General features: G+C 36.8%; 1 protein-coding gene across 2 annotated transcripts in view; it reads right to left on the bottom strand.

Annotated features, from left to right (window-relative positions):
* Positions 1-23,924, bottom strand: part of MMS22L (MMS22 like, DNA repair protein) — a 154,354-nt gene continuing 130,430 nt past the window's right edge. For both annotated transcript variants that reach the window (XM_001377373.4, XM_007484352.3), the window contains 5 exons: positions 22,429-22,640; positions 16,645-16,808; positions 4,564-4,660; positions 2,556-2,723; positions 1-233 (listed from right to left, as the gene is read on the bottom strand). In XM_001377373.4, the coding sequence (XP_001377410.2) occupies positions 152-233; positions 2,556-2,723; positions 4,564-4,660; positions 16,645-16,808; positions 22,429-22,640 (723 nt within the window). In that variant the 3' untranslated portion in view covers positions 1-151. The remainder of the gene's footprint in view (positions 234-2,555; positions 2,724-4,563; positions 4,661-16,644; positions 16,809-22,428; positions 22,641-23,924) is intronic.

The raw sequence follows: 23,924 nt of genomic DNA on the forward strand, positions 1-23,924 counted from the left end.
TTCTAGAAACATTTTTATTTTTAACACTTCATTAGAAGATTATCCAGCTCAGAAAAGTAGGAGTTTAGAAAGTGCAAATAGTAAATTGTGGCTTTAAGCAGCAACAGCATGCTGAAGTCCTCAAAGCAAAGTGCCAGTCACAAAGAGCACACTAAGTGTTCTCATTTTCCAGTTTCAGTCTCTCCTCTTGACCTGGTTGTCCTAGGAGGGATAAAAGTCGACCATAGGCTTCCCTGTTAAAAACAAAAAAAAGAAGAAAATAAATGATGTGCCTCCTATTCCATTTAAAAGTACCTCTAAATAGAGATCCTGTGAAAAATGAATGCAACAAGAGATGCAGGAAAAGCAAAGACTTCTTTGGAATCCATATTTACTGTTTTGTTATAATTAAGGCCAGTAGAACTACTGGACGGTTATTGGTTTGGCTTAGAGTGGCCCTTAATGAAATCAGAGTTACAAAGTGACCAGTAAAATTTCATTAATCTACTTAAATAATATGGCGTTGAAGAGTCGGGGGATTTAAATAGGTAATAACATCCATCATTTAATTCTTATTAAGTGGATAAAAAAGGTATAAAAATCAAATGGCGAGTTTTTGGTATAACAAGCACAAATGGTAATAGGAAGATAAATTGGAGGATTTCATTATGATCTTTCTATATACTCCATGCTCTTCTCTGCCATCTTAGATAAGAAAACTTCATTAGTTTATAAAATGTTTTTAAACGATCATTCTAGGAACATGATTTATTTCAAACACATTGAATAAATAGTTATTGCTATCAAATCATAGGCCATTCCTCCTGAAAGAAGCTTTTTAATAAGTAATTTTTTTTTACCTCTAACTTTTCTTTATTTAAAAAAAATTAAATAATTAAAGACAGAATAATTACTGAGAGCTTCTTCATTTGGCTTATAAAATTCCGACATGAAGTTTGAGCTACAAATTAACATATAAAAAGAAGTATCGTGGAATCTCATGTTTAGGGTTGGAAGGGGACTTAGAAGTCACCCAAACTCACTTAACTGTAACAGATTTACAGATGAAGAAACTGGGGCCTGACGACGCCAGTGAAATGATTTGTCCAAAAGGCACAGAGAAAGTCAAAGGGCAGAGCCAGGGAACAAGTCCTCGCTGAATAAAGGCCAGACGTTGTCCTGAGCCCTGGGCCAAAGGAAGCTCCGAACACAGTCCTCGACCTCAAGGACCTCACATGCTCATACAGAAGACGCATGTATGAGCTGTACCCAGGGGAAGGGCCTCTCAGAGGGAGGCATCATGCAAGAGCCCAGGCTGTGAGGGCTGGAGACGAGCCTTGAAGGAAGACAGCAACTACAGGCAAAGGTCTGAAACCAGCTCACGGGATTCTCAACACGGCGCCTTTTCTACGACAACATGGATCAATGAAATTATATTATTGCCATTTAACATTGTTAAAAGCCACTTTAATGGTCATTTAAAATAGAAAATTGTTACATACATGCTCATATGTAGGAATACACAGTTGCCATGGCTATAAAGGTGACTTTTTTTAAAACAAACATTTGGATGGATACAGATGAATACCAGGTATAGAATCCGTGTAATTAGAAGTCTTGTATCTTTGAACTACATTACCCAGGAGCCCACTCACTTCCTGTGATAAATGGGGCGGAGTTCCGTGCTTAGCCCTCTTTCCTTCTGGTCTTGGTGGTTTGGTGCAGTGGGCGGTTCAATACTTGAACTACTGGACATTAATTTAACTTGTACAGATCAGAGGGCCTGGGTTGGTTCTCATTCTGGCTCTTTAACTTGCTCCCACCTAAGCTCCCCAGGCCAGAGTTTCCTCCTATGTAAAACTGTGTTTTCCGATGGGGCCTTCAGAATCGATGTGAGCTTGGAGGTCTTTGTCTGCTCCCGGGGAGACTCCAATGTGTTCTACAAAGCAGTCGGTGTAGACGACTAACCACCTATGGCTAATGCTCTGTCCACAGACTCAAAATACTGAGAGTTTGCCTTCAGACTCAGCTCCGTAGGGAAGTGAAAAAGCGACCTCATTGCTTCACAATCACGTGACGTTGGGCCCCCTGCTTAGCCTCACCCTCTCCAGGAGATAACTTGGCCACTGACCTCAATATTCCCTAGACTTTGTGTCAAATGACTCGGCCATTTATAAAACTCCATTCTACTCTCAAAGGTCCCTGGTTTTCCATTGATGTGGCTAGATACTGTAAAAGAATGTAACACTATAGGTTCTAAAGGTAATTCCAAAAAAGAACTTGCAAAAATGTTCTAAGTAATAGCAGCAGCGTTTAATGAGTGTGTAGCTTCCAAATGTACCCAGTTTGAAACAGATGACACTCATTTGGAAGTGTAATTTTTGGTAATTATGTTAAAAAAATAAATCTCACTGCTTTATGCATGCTCAAATTGAGAAAACTTTCATCATTTAAAAGATTCTGCTCAACACATAACAGTTCACAAGCACAACTGTACAAATTTATACTATAGAAACTTGTAATGAATGTAGGTTTTATTATCGTCCCAAAGACCAAAATAAAATTATAAGACATACCTTTGTGCAATATTTCTGCCAAGGCCTTGTTTAAGTTCAGAGTCCTTCAGGCACTGAGTGAGTGTGGAAATCAAACCGGTAACAATCTGCTGGTCTAATTCTGCCACCTTTTCTAAGATGTTATAAACTTGTTGCTCATATATCATACTGTAGTCTTGGACAAACTGCCTAAAAATAAAATAGCAATACTTAGGATTACCTCTTTGGTGCTATTGTTCAGGCCAGTTTCTGCTTACCAGTTACCTACATTGTAACTTGAACACTTTTAGAAGACCACTCCTAGATGGATACTCTAGGAATTTTACTAGAAATATACTTAAGAGAAGTACAGATTATTTTTCTCCTCATTAAAGGGCAATTGTACATATAGGAACAATAATAATCAAAAACAACAAGCCTTCTGGTGTAGGTGGGGATTAAAGAAGAAAAAGTATGAAGGATATTTTAGGAAAATTTTCCATTTACTCCTAAAGTTTTTCATTGTTCCCAATCTCCCTCTCTCAAGTGAAAGAGGGGAAAAAAATCTGCATTGAAAATTTTTTACTGTGCCTTTATGTTTATGTTGAAAGACTCTGTCAAAAATTAATAACATATAATCATTTTCCTTTCAAAACAAAACATTCCAACATGCTACATTGTACAAAAACAATAAACACATGATTAAAAAAAAACAAAGAAACAGAACCTCTCCTTTCCCCTAATTTATATTTTTCCAGAAATTCTACATTTTTAGTTTGATAAATTCCAAGATTATCAATCATATTAAATCCAGAGCAGACCACTGGTCAAGAGATATGAGAAACTGAAGGCTATATGGTGAGAAAGAGCTTAAGCAATACCATACTTGTGAACTCATTTTAATTCACTGAACAGGCATATGCTCAAAGAGAGAGGGGGGAAAAATTTTTAGCCTTGCGATCAAGAAACCAGTGTCTGGGGGAAGCTAGGTGGCTTAGTGGATAGAGAGCTAGGCTTGGAGATGAGAGACCCTGGATTCAAATTTGGCCTCAGATACTTCCTAGCTGTGTGACCTTGGAAAGTACTTAACTCCAATTAATTAGGCTTTACCATTTTGCCTTGGAACTCAATCTTAGGAGCAATTCTAAGATAGAAGGTAAGGGTTCCCAAAAAAGGAGGGGAAAAAAATCAGTGTCTCAGTACCAACTTTGACATTTAATAGCAATGGAATAGTGGACAAATCACAACTTGCCTTTGCCTTAGTTTCATCCTCTGTAAAAGGGAGATGATAATATCTGCTCTGCCTAGTTTGCAGGCTTACTGAGAGGAAAGCACTTTGTAAACTGAAAAAGTTCCATATAAACAAAGGGTGCAGGTAAAACTCAACTCCAGGTAATTACAATCACCTGGAAACTAGATGCAGAAATGCACCTGGCTCGTTCAGAGGGAGAGCTGGGAGGCCATGGATGTGCATATGCTGTCAGACTGAGGTGATGAGGTTGCCTGTTTGTCTTCACTATTCACAAGAGAAAGCCCAGTGGGTAGAGAAGGAGGGGAAGAGATATATATTTGGAAATGACAGTAATGCAAAACCAAAAGCATCAAACTTTTTAAAAAACATGAATTATCTTAATCTGTGTTCAACAGATTGTGCAGGAAAGAGAAATGGAGTTTTCTATGTGTTCCCACTAAAGGGTGTATAGTAAAAGGTTCCAGACTCCTATTTTTGATCCTCAGGGTCCTATTTACCCAGCTCCTAAAGTCTGTGCACCTGTCATCATGACTGCAGCTTCCCCCCCTGCTCCCGCCTAACCCATGTCAGCATCTCTTCTCTACAAAATCCACAGGTAATCTAAAGTCGGTTCAGGTACCTTTTCCTTGCCTTTAAAACAAAAATACAGGGTAATAAAGCTGCCGAGAAGACAACAATTGAAATACTATAAACAAATAGTAACACATTATGTTTGGGATAATTAGTTATTTAAAAAACATGTTGGCTGTCAAATGGCTTGCAATAGTTTCCTTGCCAGTTGGCATATTTTCCAGTTACCTAAACACGGAAGTCAGCTGGGTGGCAGGCTCTCCTCCTGACCCTGCTTGGCAGGCTTTTACAATGTGGTCCAGGTTCTCAGTGGCTAGCCTTTTAACTAGGAGGAAAAATTATAGCATTACACAGTATGTCTGAATTGACCATCTGGATACCATTTTTTATGAAGACTTTATTCTCTTGATTTAGAAAAATAGGCTGCTTTCTTAAAGCATATACCTCCTTCTTTTGGTTTTCTTGAGCTGAGGATCAAGTAAGCAAGAGCTCAGTTTTGTTTTGTTTTTTATAAATATCTACTTGCATAATCCAACTTGTGCCCTTCCCCCTTGCTGCCTAGCCTAACATGCAGGTAATAAACGACATAAAAGGAATATTCTTTGCTACTAGTCCACCCCAAATTGTCAATGGCCTCAGGCATGTGGGCAAAAAGCTATTTGCAAGGTGGCTCTGCTTCTCTTCCCCCACAAGGACTCATTTATGGAACTGCTCTCTCCTCAACCCATCTTCCCTCAGAACATATGGCAGTGAAATCATAAAGCAACATTTGTATTCAAATATACTAAAGATTGACTGAAAATAGGCTGCTTTGGAACAGCCTGTGAATCTAATAGTGTGTTCTGAGGTTTATTCTCTTAAAAGTGCCAGCCCCAAGATTTCAGGTTAAAAATCTTACTTAGCTTCTAAAAAACTAAATAAAAGCTAATAATATATAAAATATAATTTTAACTATAATGAAGATGTGCTATTGGAAAAAAACACAACTACATAACACATAACTTCTAGTGACAACATGAAAAGGCTATTTTATGTCTGAAATGTAAACTTTAAAACCGAACTAGTGAGATAATGAGCACACTTTTGGGGTGTTGGTTCACTGATGGACAGATGATGGAAAAAGCCAGGGGCATCAAAAGGAATATTTTAATTAAAGAAGAGAATAAATGACTTCTTTAGCCAGATAACTTGAGGGTGGAGGGAAGGAAGAGGGCAATGGCAACTGAGGAATGTTGTACTCTTTTCTCAGTAATTCAAACTAATGTAAAAAATTAGGATGAAATTCCAAAGGGTTTAATTCAGTAAGAGTCAGAAACCACAAAAACAGTCTTTATCCTTAAGAATTTATCCTATGAAGAAAACAAAGCAAAAGATGTAATTAAAAAAAAATTAATGATAATCACACAGAGGACAGTGGAAAAGCATAGCATGGGTTTGAGTTGGCTGCAATATATAACCAATGAGGAACTCCCTAACATAACAGAAATAAAGAATGTTATCAAAGAATTATATTAGAGAAAGAAACTATGAGTTATGTGGTGAGAAAAAGGGAACACAAATGGACACGCAAAGTTACTCTATTAGAGGTACCTTTATGATGTCAGAAGAAAATGAGGAAGGCCTATAGCCCCCTGGGTGGACTCAGTGACAAACATATCAGAAGACATGAATCAGAATAGGCAGGGATTAATGGATTTGTGATCTGACTCAGTAGAGGTAAATACCCAATCAATGAGATTACAGATCCATTTGAGTATATAAATTGAGTGAATACAAAGTAGTTTCAGGAGGGATAGAATTCATTTTACAAGCCTTTCCTACAGACTAGGGAAACTTATAAATTAATAGGTTTTTGTTTTCTTTTATACAGTTTCTTTTCTTTTCTTAAAATTTTCAGTTTTGAATTCTCTCCTTTTCCCCCACCTATTGAAAAGGCAAGGGGAAAAAATCCCAAACTACAAATATATATGTAGTCATGCAAAATATATTTCCATTATTATTCATTAACCTCTCCCCTCAAAAAGAAAAAAAGAAAAAAGAAAGAAGACATTCTTAATTTGCACCCTAAGTTCAGTGGCCCTCTGTTTAGAGGTGGATAGCATGTTTCATTAGTCCTCTGGAATTTTGGTGGTCACTGTATTGATTAATTAGCACATCTTTCAAAGGTGATTATCTTTATAATAGAGCTGTTATTGCATAAAATATTCTCCTGGTTCTGCTCACTTCACTCTGAATCATTTCATATAATTCTTTTCAGGTTTTTCTGAAACCTGCCTTCCCTTATTTCTTATTATTCCATAACATTCATATACATAACTTGTTCAGCCATTTCCCAAATGATGGGTATCCCCTCAATGTCCAATTTTTTTTTTTGCTACAACAAAAAGCTGCTATAAATATTTTTCAACCTATGAGGATCCTTTTTCTTTTTCTTTGATTACCTTGAGGTCAGATGTAGCAGCAGTACTGCTGGATCAGAGTCCTTTTAAACTGATTTCCGGAATGATTTACAACTCCACCAACTGATAGGTGTGAGGAGGTACCTCAGAGTTGTCTAATTTGCATTTCTTTCATTATCAGTGACTGAGCATTTTCCCACATAGCTACTGAGAATTTAGAATTCTTGAGAGTAAAGGTTTTAATTCTATGGGAGTTTATTCACAGCAGTTTTTAAGAAATTGAGTAGTCAATTTGAAAGAGTGTGAAAGAAATTGTGGAGGAGAGATAAAGAGAAAGAGGGTAAAAAAAGCTTCTTTCATGGGATAATGGTTTCAACCGTTATTTTATATAGAATTTTATAAATAGTTAGTCTGGAAAAGAGATTGAGTAACAACTGAGGGAAAACTGAAGAATCTTTTCTTGTCATGGCTGTAAAGGAGCTAGAGAAGAAAGAGAAGAGATGAAAGGATCTTCTTTCCTGGTGGAGATGTTTTAACCTTTAGCTTGTAAAGATGATGAAGAGAATTTGTGATAAGAGACTGCTTTGCTCTCCAAATGGACTGAATGATGGAACTATGTTTCCAGAAGTAAGGAGAAGTAATCTGCCATTATGATAATGGCTAAAAGTAACTCTGTGGACTTTCTTATAGCTAAAATATTGTAAATGTTTATGTTTTTTAATTATTATTGATTACATATTAATAAACAGCCAGTAACCTCAATATTGATTTATTCCTAGGATATTAGGGGTTTTTCTACATATTAGCAATTGCTTATGAGGAAAAGTGTTAAAAAATTGAGATGAGATGTCTAAACTAATTGATTAATGAGGAAGCTATTCTAATTTTATTAAACAACAAATATACAAATTAATCCCTGGGGTAGGAGCTACCCTAGAATTGAGGATTAGAATTAATATGGCCATGTGTCAAGTAGCAAGCTTATGAATGACCAACAGTGAGTATAGTCAGTCCCTGGAAAACTCCATTACAAGCAAAAGAGAGATAAGTAGATATAAAGTATTTTCAAGAGGAAAAAAAATTAACAATTAGTAAATCAGGAAAACCTTGGTATAGGAGATGATACATGAAGGATGCTAGGGACCTTGTTAAGAAGGATGAAGGAGGTTTGCATTTTAGAGCCAAGAGGACCATCTATGTCAAGGCATGGAGAAGAGGGATGGAACACTATCCATAAGGTGCAACGAAAGATACTCAGCACTAAAGGCTTGGCCAATAAATGAACTATTTATAAGTGAACTTTATGAAAATAATTTACTACTGAGACAATGAGATACCACCACTAAATGATGAATTTTTCTTCCAAAGCAGCTCATAGAACAAAGAAAAAGTCCCATTTAAAATGCCTTTGTTTGTTTAATGATGGTGACACAGAGGCTGAAAAGATGGTAGTACTGTCGGTACTCTAAATGTGAGATCTTTGCTCAATGACACAGTCTACAGAGTTGAGGAAATGAATCATATCTTCACTGATACTCTCATTCTCAACTGGACCAGAAGATAAGAAGGAATTCCCAAGGATGTAGGCAAGAACGACTAATAGACTATTGTTATAGAGGTAAATAAAAGAATAGACTGTATTCATTTTATTGTTTATCCATAGGCAAAAATAAATTTTATTTTATGAGAACCATAAAGTGTATGCACACACATACACACGAATTGTAACTTGTGGGAGAGAAATTTTGGAGAATTCAAAAAGCCCCAACTAGTTAAATCAAACATGTGCTTTAACACTTAATGACTTACAGAGATAAGTAGGCATGAAGGAAGAAAAGGGAGGGAACTAGAAAATATAGCTTAGGGTTAAGAGATAAAAGAGGATAGCTCTAAAACCAATGGACTAGGAAGAAGACTCATATCTATGCTTTCTTCAAGAAGAGGCTTGGGAGGTGGTCACCAGGTAAATAGTGAATATCACAAAAAGTGGAATTGTTATTCATATTAACAAGTAGGACACAACTGAATACAAGTGAGATGTCACTTAACGAATGAATGTGTTGTCTGTGTTTTGTCCAAAAAAAACCCCCCAAAACAACCAAGAATAGGTTAAAGCGAGTATCAGAATCAACATCAAATTAGAAGATACGACATATAATAAAAGCAGCTTCAAGCTGATCAATTCAAATAGTTACTGACACCAATAAATTGGAGAAAGTTTCAATAGAGACCATAACTATTTCCTTTGAAAGTTTAATTGATATAAGGTAATTGTCTAGAAATGCTTTCAGGTAGGAAGTACTGGATCCGTTTGCTTAGTAGAGATATGAAAATTAAAGACAACATCAGCTTAGAATATGAACTCATCTGTAAAATCTTTATGGAGGAGATGGGTGGGGAACAGTGAACAATGCTGAGCCAGGGAAAAGAAGTAGAGAGAAAAATGAGTTTATATAAAGCTTGACAGGAGACATAAATAAACTAGATCATATCCAAGAGCATTTAAGGTTTAAACTTGTAGGGGGAAAAAAAGGTAAAATGGAAATGAAATGTTAACAACAGCAGATAGGTGATATATAATGGGAAAGTGCAGTGGCCCTAGAACCATGAAGACTTGAGTTCAAATCCCATGACCCTGAGAAACCCACTTAACCTCTCAGCCTCAGTTTCCTCATCTATAAAATGGGAATGATACTAGCACTCAGGGCTATTGTGAGGAACAAATAAGATACCTTACTTACAGTACTCTACAAACCTTAAAGCACCATATGAGTGTTAGCGATATCATTATTACCATAATCATTGTCCTTGATGTCCTTCAGTAACACTGGAGCTACCACATTTGGATTCTGGTATTATGGTGCCTTGTACAGTGAAACTAGACTGGGGAGTCAGGAAAATCTGGTTTCAAATCCTACCTCCAATACTTACTAGGTGACTCTAAGCATGTCACTCAAATAAGCAGAGCATGAATTTCCTCATCTGTAAAATGAAAGGGTTGGATTTGATGGCTTTTCAGGTCCTTTCCAGTTCTAAACCTATGATTCTATGATTCTATATTTGAAAATTATAGACATTATCTCTAGTGAGCAAAGGGCATTTAGAAAAGGTAGCAACAGCTTACAGCAGCCCACAGCTTATGCTTATTGTTTGGGGATAGTTTAATATGGAGGACACTTTAAACAATCTCTACTCTAAGGGCTCCCTTTAAAAAACTTCTTTCACCACTTGGCCCCTTTCTCCTTTTAGTCTTATTGTACTTTACCTACCACCATGTCTTCTATAATCCAACATGGCCCTTTTTGCTACTTCCTCACAAAGGAGTCTTTTCACAGGATGTCTTCCCTGCCTGGAGTCCTCTCCCTCTATCCTCTATCCTCTGGCTTCCTTTAAGTCTTAGCTCAAAACTCAATTATTTCCCTTTCCTTTTCTCTTCCCTTATTGCCTGCCTCTAACAAGATGGCACCCGTATGTGTGAAGGAGATATAAGGTTTCTTGGTAGACACATCAACAAAAATAATGTTGGGTGAGAAATACTTGACTTATGGATGAGAATCTGATAATTAAAATAAATTGAGACATAAGAAGGGGAAAAATCAAAAGTGTTTGTCATTTTCATAAAGGATGTTTCATGTGGATTCTCTATCATAGTCTTCATCAGTCTAGAGCTGGAAGGGATCTTAGAAGTAATTTAGTCAAAACTATCCATTTTAACTTTTATGCCTTACTAGACTATATATATATATATATATATATATATATATATATATATATATATATATATATATATATATATGTAAACTGCAGGCATATTTTATAAGGGTAAAGAATGTTTTCAGAGGTTGGTAGGTGGGTGGATAAGTGGGTACATAGTAATATAAATATTAAAAAAAAGAGATCAATAAAATATTTTTTAAATACAAAGGAAAAAAGTATAGAAAAGGACCCAACTTAGGGAAATTTTATTAGCTTTTCTAAACTCTATATTACAATACACATACATATACATACATACATACATACATACATACATAATATCTAAACACAAACACATTTAGTTAGTGGTAGTATCTCGGTAACCGAGAATGACTATTGTCTTTGTGCAGTTTCATCTACGGTGTACCCTCGTGTGGCTTTGGAGTCCAAAGGCTGAGGCGCAGAGTCTGTGGCACATGGGGCATGGGATGCCAGTTCTTACAGGAGGTGCGGTTGTAGCCTGGTGTCATGTTCACACGCAGCGGCAAGACGTCGACGTCGCTCATCTTCAAAGGTGGTGGCAGCATGGTTAATGTGGGTTCTCCAGCTGCTTCTGTCAGAGGCAGCGAGTTCTAGTTGCTTTGGTGTAATACCAGCCCACTTCAAGTTGGACTTTAGCTGATCCTCGAATCTTTTCTTTGGTCGGCCTTGTTTCCTGAGTCCAGCTGACAGTTGACCATAGAATACCTGTCTTGGTATTCGCTGTGGGTCCATGTGGATGACGTGTCCAGACCATTGTAGCTGGGTTTTAAGGACCATGACTTCAATGCTGGTGGAATTGGCTCTGTTGAGAACTTCCTGGTTAGTGATTCGGTCCTGCCATCGGATCCTCATGATTGACCGGAGAGAGCGTTGGTGGAATTGCTCCAACTGCTTCATGTGCTTCTGGTACAGTGTCCATGTCTCGCAACCTACAGGAGCGAGCTGAGGACCACTGAGTTGTACACTTTGAGCTTCATCGCAGTGCTTACACCGCTGTGTTGGAGGACTTTGGAGTGCAGCCGCCCGAGTGCCTGGCTGGCCTTTTGGATCCTGGCATTAATCTCATGGTCTAGGGACCCGTCGTTGGCGATGGTGCTGCCCAGATACTTGAAAATGTTGATGTTAGAAAGCTGTATGATGTCGATTGTAATGCAGGGCTGGTTGGTTGGCCTCCCTGGTGCAGGTTGGAACAGCACCTCTGTTTTGCTGAGGCTGATAGTCAGGCCAAACAGTTTTGTTGCGGTGGAGAACCTGTCCACAATGGTTTGGAGATGATTTTCTTGGTGGACCATGAGAGCACAGTCATCTGCAAAGAGAGCTTCCAGGATGAGTCTCTCTGTTGTCTATGTTTTTGCAGTCAGGCAACGAAGGTAGAATAGTGAGCCATCCAGGCGGTATTTGATGTAGACGCCCAGGTCTAGATCCATCACAGCATGTCGTAATACTTGGGTGAAGTATAGGTTGAATAGTACCGGAGGGAGGACACAGCCTTGTTTCATGCCATTGGAGATGTTGAAGCGATCTCAAGTCTCTCCACCAGATAGGACTTCCCTTGTCATGTCGACATGAAAGAGCTGGATCAGTTTGACGAATTTTGCTGGGCAACCGAGCTTGCTAAGGATCACCCACAATGTGTCCCTATTCACTGTGTCGAACGCCTTTGTCAGGTCTATGAAGACAATGTAGAGACTCAGGTTCTGCTCAAGGCATTTTTCCTGCATTTGCCTCACCGTGAAGACCATGTCGATGGTGCTGCGATCTGGTCGGAAGCCACATTGTGATTCAGGCAGGTTCTGCTCTGAAACAGATGACAGGAGTCTGTTGAGTATAACATGGGCGAGGATCTTTCCAGGAGTGAAGAGTAGTGAGATGCCTCTGTAGCTGTCACAGGCTGCTCGTGAGCCTTTGTTCTTGTATAGGGCTACGATGGAGGCATCTCTGAGTTCTGGGGGCATGTCTTCCTCTTTCCATATGCTGGTCAGCACTATGTAGAATGCCTGGAGCGCCTTTCCATTTAAGGCCTTGTACACCTCGGTTGGGATCCCGTCTTTACTGGGTGCCTTGCCTGCACTCATTTGTTTAATGGCTTTTTGGACTTCCTCTATTGAAGAAGGGACGTCAAGTTGTTCAATGGTGCAGTTTTGGGGGATCTGGTCAAGGGCCCTTTGGTCAACTGAAGAGGGTCGGTTGAGAAGCTGACTGAAGTGTTCTTTCCACCTGTTGCTGAAGTCTTTTTTATCTTTTATGAGAGTGTCACCATCAGAGGATAGCAAGGGAGTGGTGGTGGGTTTTAATGGCCCATAGACAAACACATTTATACAATTGTATACATACACTTTTAAAATTTCATAATTTAAGTTTTTTACATAATCCTTTCCTGTTCTGTGTGTATTGTAAAATATTTTCATTTGTTGATGACTGTTAAAAATTTGTGACATTTTAAAAAAAATGTTATAGCCCAAATTGGAGATTCCCTATAATAAGATCCTCTATGTATCCCTGGTAGCATGACGCAGTACTGATTGCTTTAAATGATAAAACTTGCAAGCTCTACAAATGTGGGCCAAAATAATTTAAAATGAAAAAAATTTAAGTGGGCGAAGAATGTCTATTGTTTCTACAAGTCTATGTAGTTGAATGAATAGCCTATAAAACTGGTCTTTAGGTGTCTCAATCTTAGAAAGGAACTCTACATGTACAATGAGCTAGGATTGGAATTGAGTAAGAAAAACAAACAATATTGATAGCATTTGGTAAATTACAATATAACTTCAGGAACTAAAAGCTTTTCCTTAAAAATAAAACAAAACTCAGTAATACCATTAAATTTCTGGTGATGTTCTACAGATGCAAATCAGAATACCTCCAAGAAATTAAAACTATATTTCATTCAAAGGGCAATGAAATGATTAGTATAAAAAAACATTATCACAGGGATATATGATTGAAAAAGCAGATGAGTCAGTCATATAGTACGAATAAGAGATAAACCCTGGAGAACCCACATGCTACACTGATATGTACATGTCCAAAGGACTAGGGGAAAGTCCCCTAGTATGTTCCATGAACCTCTCCCTAAAAGAATTTGTAGGAGAATAAAGCCCAAGAAGGCTTGGATGAGTTGACATCAGTACTGCTAGGGGGATTACTTACATTGATGAGATCATGGATCCATTGAAGGCATGTGGGGCCATAATATGCATGAGCAAAAGAAATATTCAAATGATAGATCCTTGAATTATATACTACAACTTCATCTCCCTGCTGAAAGACAGTATAGTATAGTGAATAAAGCACTAGGACTCAGAGTTAGGAAGGTATAGGTTTGATTTCTGCCTCAGACACTTACTAGCTTGTGACACTGAGAAAGTACCTTAAATTCTGAGCCTCAGTTTCCTTATCTGTAAAACTGGAATAATGACAGTATCTTCTTCACAGGGTTGTGAGAATAAGATAAAGGACATAAAATGCTTTGCAAATCTCAGAGAGCTATATCAATATATATATTTATGTAGTAATCTTTCTATTGCATTAAAAGGAAAAACACAAATTCCTACACCTATTCCTACTTTGATCCTACATACAGACAAGCATATTGAAAACAATTGTTTACCAACTAATATCTAAAACAATAGCCTTGCATTTCTAAGTGTTACTGCTTTGCCTTCTGTAAATGAATTTTAAAATATCCAAAGCTCATTCAGAAGTTATGTTGTTATATTTTATTTTGTAAACATGTAGGATATGATGAAGAAGCCTGAATCATACATACATGGATCTATTTCATCAGCACAACCTAGAGATGCTTCTGTGATATCTAAAATGGGATAATGTGTTATGAAAAAAATGTCTAGTTTCTTAAAGGGCATATAAAGATTTATGAGGCAAGAAAAGCATAAGGAAAAGAGCATATTAGATTGCCATCTACAAAACCATGGTTTACTAACATCACAGTTCAAAGCTGCCAAAGCACAATCCAGACACACAGTATTTATGCTTGGGGAAAAAATAATTATCTTTAACAAGACTTCTAAAAATCCACATGTGTAGTGTATTGAAATTTTGATTTAATTAATATGAAATCATTCCTCTTCTCCCTATATATCCTTGGGGAGAAATCAAGCGTTTTCTATGATCTTCCAAATGGCCCATTTCACATTAAGGCCTCAAGGAGCAACAATTTTCTCTCTAGCCAAGGACACAAGTCACTGCTTAATGCTGCTCCTTCAGCTGGCAAAAGAAATCAATGCAGGGATCCCTGGAGAATCCTATACGCCACCAACATTGATGACATGACCCATTTACTCACAAGAAGTGAACAGCAAAATTCAATTCTTGAACCTTGATCCCATTCATGATGGAGCACTTCACAATCTTTGAAACAATATGCTGATCATGATCTTGTACTTTTAAATGGCTTCACTGTCTTAAAGTCTAGGAATATACACAAGAAATGACTTTTCCTGAAATTCAAAGAATAGGTGGGCTCTCTATGAAGGGCAAAGGTTCTGGGAGAAGAAACTATTCTACAGGTTTCTATTTTACTCATTCTATTCATTCATTACCAAAGTGGTGTTTAAAAAGGAGGAAGGAAATGCTTTTTAAGCACCTATTTTTGTCAATGCCCTGTATTAAGTTCCTTAAATGCATACTCTGTGCCAGTTACCGAGTTAAGCCCTTTACAAATATTCTCTCTTTTGATTGTTACAACAACCCTGTGAAGTGGAGATTATTATACTCCCCATTATTCAGTTGAGGAAATTGAGGCAGGCAGAGATGCACAAATAAGCCATGTGTAGGATAAACAGGAAATAATTAAAATAGGAGAAGTACTAAAATGAAAAGGGTTGGGAAAGGCTTCCTCTAGAAGATGAAATTTTAGTTGAGTCTAATGAATTCCGCCAGAGAAGCCAATAAGAAGAGATGAGAAGGAAGAGCATTCTAAGCATGAGGGACCCAGAGACAAGACCTGGATTGAATTGTTCAAGGAAAAGCAACGAGGCCAGCATCACTAGATTGAAGAATACATGGCAGGGAGGAACTGAAAAGGTAGGGGGGAATTCAGTTATGAAGGTCATGGAGACCAAATGGGATTCTTGATGGTGGGTGAATGGAGGAGCCATTGGAGTGGGAAGAGACTTAAAGCAGGTCAATTTATTAACAGGCTATTGTCATGGTCTAGTCAACAAGAAGTCAAGTCATAAAGTTTTTGGATGCTACGTTTCACTATTGTCCTTACTGGGTTCTCCCTACCAAGTTTATATTGCTTTACATATTCTAAATGCGAACTAAGTGACTTTTTAAAGAGAACACTAAAAAGTTGGTTATGATGTGGAGAACAAAAGATACAATAAAAGAGATTTATGAAGTTTCAGAAAAGACTATCATAAAGAATATACTTATTATTTGTTTTTGCTTGATTTCTGATAAGAATATAAGTCTTCAACAATGGTAAATGGTCAAACCAAATAATATTTAAGCTATTTGTTTATATGACATAATGTATATATAAAGCAATTTGCAAACCTTAAAGTACCCTAAAAATATCAGCCATTCCTCATCATTACCATCATCTGTACATTTGGGAAATAATAGCTAGGGGTACTCTTGAACATGGGAAACCAATACCATTATTTGCCATTTGTGTAACTCAGGATGGGTGACCCCCTCTCGAGATCACAGTTTCATGTGGTGGCTCATGTTTACAATGCCTGCTATTGTGGGGACCAAGGCAGGTAGACTGATTGAGCTCAGGAATTCTTTAACACTCCATAAGCTAATTGGGCATCCACACTAAATAGGACACCCACCTGGTGAGTTTTGGGGGAGGAGAGACCAGGCTATTAAGGAATGGTGACCCAGCCCAGGGCTGGAATGAAGTAGGTAAGTTTTCAAGCTGATCAGTAAATAGAGGAATTGGGCCCAGGAGTAGCTATTGCACTTCCAGCTTGAGGGAAATAGGAGATAAAGTCTCAAAAATAAAATAAGGTAAAATAAAATGACCTATAATGTCACAATTTACTCTAGATATTGTTTAAAAAAAAAAAGCAATGCATATAAAAGAGACAATGTAATGGTTCCTGTGCAAGACGTTTGCAAAACTTTAAAGCACTGCATAAACATTGTCATTATTCTATAATAATAAACATACTAAAAAGATTAGTAAACTCACCCTGTGGTTCATTGACCAAGAGCAAACATTTCAATACACTAGGTAAGAGCTCTTTCATATCACCAATGTCCATGTTGGTTTTCTTGAAAAGTTCAAGAATAAAAGCCAGAATGGATGCTAGGCGAGGAGGTGGTGAAGTCCCTTTAAAATGAATGTAGGATTTCCTAAAAAAGAAATGTGTCCATGTTTCATTCTGGTTATGGCATAACTGAACAACACATACTTTCAAAATAATCAAAATGAATAATGTATAGTTTGTAAATATTAATCTAATCCTTTTTTTTAAGGTACATGATTATATTTTACTGTATTTCCTTATGATGGCCTGATACACAAGAAATGACATCTGCAGTATTTAGATTTAGATCTGGAATAGATCTTAAGAGGTCAGTTAAACTCTCTCTTCATTTTACAGATGAGGAAACTGAGACTTAGAACGGGCAAGTCAAGATCACATAGGTAGTAGGTCGAAGGGCAAAGATAACCTATCCATAATAATTGATTTAAGGGATCTCATTTCGTAAAATTGTATAACTGGAACAGGAAGTAGGCTCAAAGGAAATAATATTCATAAGTCTCAGCACAGTGCCTGGGACATAGTAGGTGCTTAATTATTTATCCTTCCCCCTTTATTTCCTTGTTGTAGTGAGAGGCAGAGATGACAAAGAGTTCAAGGAGGGAACTAATACCCACAAAATGGAGAGAGCTAGGGATTGGCCTCCAAGTGAAGCTCCCCCAACGAAGATCTATAAAAGAAAATGGACAAGAATTACAAGGATGAAAAGGTATGGATTAGTTGTTGTGGTTCAGCCTTTGTTTTTGAAGAGGACCAATGACATCATAAAGGTGATGTCTTGACTCCTACATGAATTGGATTTAAGTTAGGCAGAGTTGCACAAAGTCATCAACTTCATTCCCTCGTGCAGTCATCCAGTGGCAAAACACAACTCAGGATGACTGGTGATGCCTGGGATCCTGCGAATGACCGTGGCATCTTCAACATCTGACCAAGCTCTAGAAGCTCCACGGTGTCTGCTTTGGTCATGTTCATGGCTGTTGGAACAATTTCTTCTCATCTGTCTATCCCACAGCAGAAGTCTTCAAATGCTTGGGGGAGAGAGCCCCAACTCACCAATGGGTCTGAAGCTTGTTGATTACTATCAATGCAGTTTATCCAGTCTGCCGAGACAGTTTTATCAGAATGTGGCCATTGCACCTGCTTTAAATTTTTGGAACTAAAGTGGGAGTTGGGTGACAAGTAGACACCAAAAGAGGACGAGTAGTCCTGAAAAGAGCTAGGCAAGTCCTCACATCAGAGCTGCTAGTTATTGCTGAACCCCCAAATGTTCCAGCTACAACATATACCAATAGAGGGAATACCCATATTAACAAGATTATAGATCCAGTGATGTACTAAAGAATTACGTGTCCCTCTACTGTTCTGTTAAGCATTTGTGCTTAACATATGGTATGAAAACTCTATGAATACTGAGAAAATGAATTTTTAAAAAATTAAGCTTTGCTGATACTTTATGTTTTCCAATCACAATTACTGGAAATAGTACCATGTTCCACATACAAATAGCCTAAAACTGATTTCTCTCTTAAAAAAAAAATTAGGAGAGAAAAAAACTCAAACTCTTATAATAATTGTGTCTAACAATAGTTACCATTATATCCTAGAAATTTCTCTCTACAGAAAAGAGAGATATGTTGCATTTTCTATTCTCCTGGACCATTATGGATTTAGGTACCCACATGTCAAATGGACTTAATAATAATTGAAAAGTCAAATCTATTTAGCTATAATGGCCCAATTTGGTGGTTCCAAATTAAGAGCATAATCAGTCCATACACTTTACCTAGAATACTTTATCTGTGAGTGGATTATTTTTTTCATAATACAACAAGCCTCATTCTTATGCTTCTGCTATAAAGAATACAACATATTCTCCAAAGCCATATAGAAACCTTTCTTTCTCACCATTTTCTTTGCAAGGAAGTAGAGGGACAGAGGTGTGGAAGAGATAAGCAGACTTTCCTGTCCTTGTATAAACAAAGGACTTCCCTATATAAGTAAATACCCTCATATCCCACTGTACCTTATCCTTTGATGAGCAGGTTAAGGAGCTAACCCGAATAAAAAATTCCTCTAACCCCTAAGTCTGAACTCTCCTTCAGAGTAGTAATAGTTTTAGTTTGGGCTCATAATGAGAAACAGGCTTTCTGAACAATGCTAGAGATAGAACAATTAGAGCCTGTTCAACTTTTAACTTAATTACTTATCCCTCTCCCTTTTTCTACTTGAGGCAAGAGCTAGAGATGACAAATAGTTCAACAAGGGGACTAATATTCACCAAATGGAAAGAGATACAACCCATTAAAGGTAATTTACTGCAGATATTTGTGAACCAATTTCATCTCTACTATCATTATCTAAATATAAGAGAAACTTAAGTTTCCTCTCCTCATACACATCTTGATTTAGGCTTTCATCACCATTTGCTTGGACTATTGCACTAACCTTCTATTTGGTACTCCTACTTCAAGCATCTCCACTCTTCAATCCATTCTCCATTCTGCTGCCAAAATGGCATGGCATTAAATACATGTCTGCACGTGCCATCTCCTCTATTTAATGAACTCCAGTAGCTCCCTATTATACCTTGAACCAAAAATATGCTCTAACATTTGAATCTAAAAAAATCTGACTTTTTTCTACCTTTCCATTCTTTTTACCCATTACTTTCTCTTTGCACTCAATAATCTATCTATACTGACCTATTTATTGATTAGTACATTAAAGATTCAATTTTCCATTTCAAAACTTTTGTACTCACTCTCATCTCACATGCCTACAATGTAAGTCCCTTCTCACCCCTGCCTCTTTGGAATCCCTGATTTCCTTCAGGTCTCAGCTCAAATACTCCCTTCTATGTAAAAGTCTTTCTTGATCCCCTTAGTCTCTGGTACACTCTATCCCAAAATAGATAGTTAGCTCATATTTATTTTGTCTATATTACATGCTTACTTATACCTATACAGTTTTTTTATCTGTAAAATGAAAAGGGTTAGAGTAGATGACCTATAAGGTCCCTCTGAAATGATGATGTTTGAGCTTTGGGCCACTATGGAGACAAACTGTCCTGTGACAAAGAACAGTAATCTCTTTTTTTTTTAATTGAAAACTAGAACATAAGAGTCATACTTATCCTTGCATCTTAAAGGGGGGAAAAAGCTGCTGGAAACAGAGAGAAAAAGAAAGCTAGTTGTAGCAAGCTGGGCTAATGAGTTTGAAATCTGACCTATAAACAACAGGGAACTCAGATTTTTTTAAGTCAAGTATCACATTTTGAAAGTGGTACATAAGGAAGATTAATGTGGCAGTGGTAAATAAGAATGAGTGGAGGGGGCAGGGGCTGAGGACAGAAGCTTATTACTGCAATGGTTTAAATATGAGGTGACAACAGAAGTAGGAATAGAAAGGCAGGGATGAATTCAAGATATAAAAGAAGAATCAATAAAACCAATTAGATATGAAAGACAAGGAAAGTAGGGCCAAAGATGACTCAAGTTTCAAGGCTAGAGGTATAGAAGAGTGAATCTAAGTATATAGCAAAAAGAGGAAAAAAAGGAAGCAAAAGTAAAATATTTTCTTTTTTTCTTCTTTCTTTTCTCTTCTTTCTTTTTATTTGTGGGAGCGATAGTGTCATGTTGGAGAAGAAATGCTTGGTCTTAGATACAATTAGTTTCAGGTATTGGCTTGCTATATATTCCAATGAAAATGTTTAGCATATGGTAAGGGCTAGAGTTGGATAGAAGACAAACACGTGATGTTGAAAGAAATGAACTTTACATCATCCTAGGGTAATTTCTAGGGTAATTTGATCTGCAGCATGGCCAAATATGTGGAAAGACTAGGATCTATACACTGTAAAAATTGCAAGTTATTTTCTTTACCTCTCTATTCCTGAATTGTCTTATTTGTGAGGGGAGGTAATTGGATCAAGGAACTAAAATTATGTATTCAAGTCCTAAAATTCTAGAATATATGGCTTTATTTCAAGGTTTAAGAATATTCTCTACCAGAGGGTTCAATGTATAATGAACAGATAACAAAAATATATCATAGTAGGGGATTGATCAAATTATTTCATTCTTTACTCCTTTCAACACTTTAGCATATGAACTATGGTTTAACAAAACCTTTGGCCCCAAACTAAGCAAAAAAGAAGTCCAAAGAATTGCACATTAAATTTTCCTAGAAAGAAATTAGTTACTGGCATAGAAAAGACTACCTGAATTGGTCCTCAAATTGCTGCCCTTTTCATTACCACCTTTCATCTTTTAGCTTGCATTTTGTGTATTTGGGGAGAGAGTGATTTCCTCTCTTCCCAGATTCTTCAAAATCTACTTATCATGAAAGATCTGTCTAAAGTACCAATTACAAAATGAAAACATTAGATGAATACAGGAAACAGTAGTAATTAGAACAGTATCTGTTATAGGGGTGTCACAGGGTGCCACTTTATTGAGAAAGTCAGTTTTGCTTGATGCTGCTCCTTCTTCATTTTTTTGGGGGGGGAGAAGGGGGAATATGGATCTTGTTCTGTCCTAAAAGTCAGTATCTACTACCTTAAGGCAGGTAGAGAAGATAAGGATAAATTTTCCATTGAAAACACAAATCTTCAAATGGCCCTCAGATACTTCCTAGCTGTGTGACTCTAGACAAGTCACTTAATCCCCATTGCCTAACCCTTACCATTCTTATGCCTTACACAGTATTGATTCTAAGACGGAAGATATGGGTTTGAAAAAAAACACAAATGGCAGGAAAGTGACTCTGGAAAAATGAAATCTGATTATTTTTAGTAGAAATATGAGAATTAAAAAATAAAAGATAGGGAAGATTCCTCAAGGTAGAACGCCTAGAAATAATGAATGCTAAAATGTACAAGCAGAACTGTTAGGAGAATTGGGAGTTGTAATTGATTCTTTGCAGAATCACTTAAACTGTCCACAAACACAAACACAAAATTAGTTTCTTTAAAGTTTAGTTTAAGTTTCTATGATCCCTTTTTTAACATTGGAGTAATTTCCAAATGTAATGCCATTTACATTAAAATGAATACTTGTAACAAAGAAAAACATTTAAGCCAAATGATGAAAAAACTATCATATCAGATAGTATATATGATGTTTCAACACTATTGTCACCCACCTTTTCTTATTCTCTAAGATCAGAGATTGCTCATTGAAATTAATCTGTTTTTTAGTACTGTTTTAATTTATATTATTATAGTTAGGTTCTACTAATTTTGCTTGCTTCACTCAGTATCAGTTCTTATAAGTCTTTCTATGTTTCTCTGAATTGTTTAAATTCATATTTGTTGGCACTCTTATGAGTATTCCACTGCATTTACATATTACAATTTGTTCAACAACTCTCCAATTTATAGGCATCCACTTTGTTTACAATTTTTTTGTGCCACAAGAAGTATTTCTCAGAATATTTATTACATATTTTAACTTTATGTCTTTAACTTCATTGGGTTGAAGACTACAAACAGTTAAAGGTTTGGTATTTCAAGGTTTTTACTATACTTAACATTAAGGTAATGTTAGTAACTTTTTTTAAAGCATGAATCCCAACCATTAAATAGATTAGAGCATTACTTTAAAAGCATCAATCATTTCCAGTCACTTAAAAAAATAAAACATTAAGTAAAAATTTGGCTTGAAGTTGTCACTTTCCCCCTTTCCCTGCCATGTATTTACTGTTACCTTATAACTTGCACAACAGTTTTCTGAAGAGATGCAGTCTTGGGCATGATGGCTGATTTGTTCAGTGCCAAGAGGACAGGATGTTGTGCAAGGGCTTGAAGAGAAGGGGAAGCAGGCAAGAAACGCCCAATATACTGTTCAACAATATTTCCTAGTAGTTGGTTCAAATAGGCATTCTGAGTTTGAGAATGACAACAGATAACACACATGCCCTAAGGGAAAAATAAAAAGAGAAGGATGAAATGTAAAGAATATGTTAGATGAAAGAATATTACCTTTGTATTCGTTTTCATTTGCTGGAAGTTTTAAGTTGTCAAACAACTGGCATCATTAATATATAATATAGAGTATTTAATTTACTAAGACCAGGAATTGAGCTTGCAGTCCTTGGAAGAATTCTATAGTATGGAGCTAAATGTATCCTATGGAGCACAATAACTGTATTTTGGCATTCTTTATATGGGAAAAACAATATGTTGTACCTTTTGGATATAAAGACTCTTTAATTTCTCTTCCACATCAATATACACACAACGTTCCTCATTCTTAAAAGAGTATTGTACATGTTTACACACTAATGTGTATATACATACATATTTAGTTAATATATACTCATACATACATATAGTCCGTCTTATCACAAGAATGATGAAATAGCATCATTTGGGAATTCTGTTATATTTTACATCAATGAATTATGGTTTTCCTCAAGCAAAATATGTCAGTCATGCTACCATGGCACAAGTATTTTTTAAGTCAATATTACACTCTGAGGGCTAACAACAATAAAGCAAAAACATAAAAGATAATATAATAGAAATAACAGAGACTAACAATAGCTATGCATAAAATCAAAAAGAAAAATGGTCAAAAGTTGTCACTGATCACTTCAGTTACAAAAGCTCCAAAATAGGTAGTTACTAACTTTAAAATACAGTATTTTTCTATAGTTCATTTACAAGTCAATCATTTAGAACTCCTATTTTCCTACTGGGGTAATGATATAAATGCTGAATAGGCTCCTGAGCTAGCCTACAAAGGTTTCTTTGTTTAATCAATATTCCAGGGTCTATGACTGACTCTGGACTGGCTTTCCTTCCTGTCTGGATTTCTTTTACTTCTCACATCTTCCTCTTAGAATCCCTGATTCCCTATCATTGGCTCTTTCTCTACTGTCAAAATACATGTTCACATCATGTCTCCCTCAGCCTCAAAAAATCTTCCCTTGACCCATCCATGCCTGATAGCTACAATCCCAGATCTTCCCCCATTTTTGTGGCTAACCTCCTTGAGAAGGCTATCAACAATAAGGATCTCTACTTCTTTCTTCTTACTTTCTTCATAATTCTCTGTGATGTGGCTTCTGATCTCGTAATTCAACCAACATTGCTCTCTCCAAGGTTATAATGATCTTTTAATTGCCAAATTTAGTGGCCTTTTCTTAGCCTCTTCTTTCTTGACTTCTCGGAAATTGCTGATCATGTCCACCCCCTCCT

Source organism: Monodelphis domestica, chromosome 2 (genome assembly GCF_027887165.1).
Source record: "Monodelphis domestica isolate mMonDom1 chromosome 2, mMonDom1.pri, whole genome shotgun sequence".
Lineage (NCBI taxonomy): Eukaryota > Metazoa > Chordata > Mammalia > Didelphimorphia > Didelphidae > Monodelphis > Monodelphis domestica.